This window comes from Musca vetustissima, unplaced genomic scaffold, assembly GCF_032173495.1.
Source record: "Musca vetustissima isolate MV318-11 ecotype Yass unplaced genomic scaffold, APGP_CSIRO_Mvet_v1 utg16337, whole genome shotgun sequence".
Taxonomy (NCBI): domain Eukaryota; kingdom Metazoa; phylum Arthropoda; class Insecta; order Diptera; family Muscidae; genus Musca; species Musca vetustissima.
In genome coordinates, this window is record NW_026885922.1 from 67,198 (window position 1) to 70,842 (window position 3,645).

Genomic DNA, 3,645 nt, shown 5'->3' on the forward strand with positions numbered 1-3,645 from the left:
CTTCAAGTACTCATCTTTCCACCGAAGGCAGAGTTGTTGAGTCAGAGCTTTCAGTTTCCGGAACCGATTTACCAAGTGAAGAGGGGATTCATCTATTAATGGCTCAGGGGGAGCTAGGATCGGAGATCCAATTAAAAAATGACCTGGTGTAAGTGCTACCGTATTTTGGAAGTCGTCGTTCATGGGACACAAAGGACGAGAATTTAAACAAGCTTCTATTCGGGAGAGTATCGTCGATAACTCTTCGAATGTGAATTTTAAGTTCTTAGCTTGTTTACGGAAATGAAGTTTAAAACTTTTTACAGCGGCTTCCCACAGGCCACCCATATGGGGAGCGCCGGCAGGTATAAATTGCCACGAAAGTTCTTGAAATTGATACTGGCAACACAAACCATTACGACATTCCTGCACTACGATTTTGAAATCTCGCTCTAATTCTCTAGAAGCTCCAACGAAGTTGGTGCCGTTATCAGAGAAAATAGTTTTTGGACAGCCGCGTCGGGATATGAAACGTTGGAAGGCAGCTAAAAATGTTGTCGTCGACAAATCGGAAGTAGCTTCCAGATGAATTGCTTTCGTACAAAAGCAAACAAACACACATACATAACCTTTCGTTATCTTTGTTAAGCGGCCGGTAAAGGATTTGAGGTCAAACGGACCAGCGAAATCAACACCAGTAGTGGTGAAAGGCCTTGTAAAAGCTACTCTTTCCGGTGGAAGAGCGGCCATAATTTGAGAGCAGGAGCGATTCTTAAATAAATGACAGGTTTTACAACGACTTATCGTTGTTTTAATTAATGAGGTGAGTCTTGGGATCCAATACTCGATTCTTAAGATGCGAAGCATCAATTGATTTCCACCGTGAATGGAAATTGTATGAACGAACTTGACCAAAAGGCGAGCAAACCTACTATGGTAAGGTAGAAGTATGGGATGTCTTTCCGAATAAGAAAGAGTAGATGCACTTGATAAGCGTCCGTTTAGTCTCATAACTCCTAACTCATCTAGAAAGGGGTTTAAGGTTATAAGGGAACTTTTGGATTTTAAGGGGACCTTATCCAACAGACTATGGTACTCATCTGGGAAATAAATTTTTTGAGCTATGACAGCTAGACGTAATCTAGTCGCTCTAAGCTCCGAACTGGTGAGGTTATCATCATTGTAAATGTAATTACCTCTATGTGCACGATGAGTGTTGTGGAAAAACCTATAAACGTAAGACAAGATTCGAAGAGCCTTGTCTAAAGTCGAAAACTTTCCCAAAATATCTTCAAAATTATCATTGAAAAATGAAGCGTGAACCTTGACTGTGCGCATTTCTACATCTGTGTCAAGGTGAGCACTGTGCGATATATCCCACTGAGAGCTATCTTGGCGTAGCCAGTGTGGTCCATGCCACCAAAGTTGTGATGAGGCTAGCTCAGAAGGCGAAACCCCCCGGCTGCCTAAATCAGCAGGATTTTCTTCAGAACGAACATGATGCCAACTGCTTACATCTGTAACATCTTGAATTTTACTGACACGGTTAGCAACAAATGTGGTCCACGTAGATGGAGTTTTGCTAAGCCATGCGAGGACGATCGTAGAATCAGTCCAACAAAATACCTTTTGGAATGAAATGTCGATTTCATTCCGAATGTTTTTTAATAATTCGGTTGCTAAAACGGCTCCACAAAGTTCTAACCGTGGTAAAGAAACTGACTTTAGGGGGGCTACTTTAGTTTTGCAGGTCAGGAGGTGAGTATAAATATTTTTATTCGGAGTTATTATCCGAATATATATCACCCCCGCGTATGCCTTTTCTGAGGCGTCAGAAAAGACATGAAGTTCGGCGGAACAATCTGGCGTATAATGAACCCATCGAGGAATATGAATGGAATTCACATCCAGATAACAGTCCACGAAACTTCGCCATTCCCGTTCTGTCGTGGACAGAAGTTTATCATCCCAGCCGATTTTATCTGTCCAGATCTTCTGCATAACTATTTTTGCGGTTACAATTACTGGACCTAAACTGACAATGTTTCACGTTTTGTATAGTGAACTTTTGTGGGAAGGGCGCTCACACTGAAATAAAACAAATCAAGCTGAGCATTCCATCTGATACCTAATGGCTTAGAACTGCTAGCTTCAATGAAGGAAAGAACTTTAGCATCGATTAAATCTTCCGTTGGAAGATTTTGCAAAATTGTACGGTCATTTGCTGTCCACTTTCTTAATTCAAATTTAGCGGATGAAAGGGCGGATATTAATTGATCGCGCGATTCTAATGCTGTACGTAAGTCATGATATCCGGTAAGTACGTCGTCAACGTACATGCACCTACGAAGTATGTGCGCAGCAAGCGGATATTCATCGTCAGTATCGTCTGCTAATTGTAAAAGCGTCCGTATGGCTAAGTAGGGGGCGCAATTTACGCCAAATGTCACTGTCTGCAATTCAAAGTCCTGTACAGGTTTTTCAGGAGAATCCCGAAAAACAATACGTTGCAGTGGAGTATGGGCCGGATCGACACGTATTTGGCGGTACATCTGTGTGATGTCGCAATTAAAAACAAATTTAAAAAGTCTCCACCTAAGGATAAGCAGGACTAAATCCAATTGCAGTGTGGGACCCACATGTAAAATGTCATTAAGACTTTTCCCGTTTGAAGTTTTATTCGAGGCGTTGAAAACCACTCGAAGTTTGGTAGTCTGTTTATCCGGATTAATTACTGGGTGGTGTGGCAAGTAACAAACCGTTGAGTTTGTTGTTGCGGCAACAACTGGCCTCATATGATCCAATTTCAAATATTCATTTACCACTTGATCGTAGACTACTTTAATTTGTGGTTTTCGAAGTAGGGATGCCTCGTTTCGAAAAAATTGTCGTAAACAATTGGTTCTTGAGAAACCCAAGTCCGACTGTCCAATTAAGTCATTTTTGAGGGGAAGGCTTACAACGTACCTACCGTCCGGATCACGATATGTGGTACGTTTATAGAAAGATTCACATAATTGGTCAGAAGGGGACAATATTTGCCGTTTAGGCACTTCCTCTAGTTCCCAAAAACGAAGAAGAATCTTGTCAAGATTTTCTTCCTCCGAAAAAGTCACCTTAGTGGAGAAGACCGGAACATTTTGAGGAGGAATAGGACCGGTTATGATCCAACCAAAGACCGTATTTTGCGCTATTAGAGATTCTAATATGTGGGTGTGCGTGCCCTGTAGCAGGATCTTCGGATAAAGATCGGCTCCCAGCAAAAGGTCAACCGGACGACATTTGAATAAATTGGAATCTGCCAATCGTAGATTGGGCAAACTAGAAACAATGTCAGTATTGACAGTAAAAGAAGGCAGATTGCCGGAAATGTTAGGGAGAATAAGGGCAGTAGTTTCCATAGAAAGCGAAGCGTCCAACGGAGAACTTATGCAAATCGAACATAATTTGCGTGACGTAGTCGAGACTGTCTGATTAATCCCTGAAATAGTAGCTAATGTTGTGGACTTCTGTAATAAATGAAGCTTCTGAGGCGGGATCAATTAATGCTCTGGCAGGGTACATGATACCCTGATGAACGATGTTCACCATTGCCGTACCTAATAGGACGTTTCTACTCTGGGCGGTATGGAATACCTGTCTATTAGAAGAGCCTGACGTAATACC

The 3,645-nt window shown here is 41.9% G+C and overlaps 1 protein-coding gene across 1 annotated transcript; it reads right to left on the minus strand.

Annotated features, from left to right (window-relative positions):
- Positions 1-2,009: 2,009 nt before the first annotated feature.
- LOC133333296 (uncharacterized) lies at positions 2,010-3,380 on the minus strand. The gene has a single exon (XM_061541610.1). It carries the CDS (start codon positions 3,378-3,380, stop codon positions 2,010-2,012), a length of 1,371 nt encoding a protein of 456 aa, XP_061397594.1.
- Between the last annotated feature and the right edge of the window lie 265 nt (positions 3,381-3,645).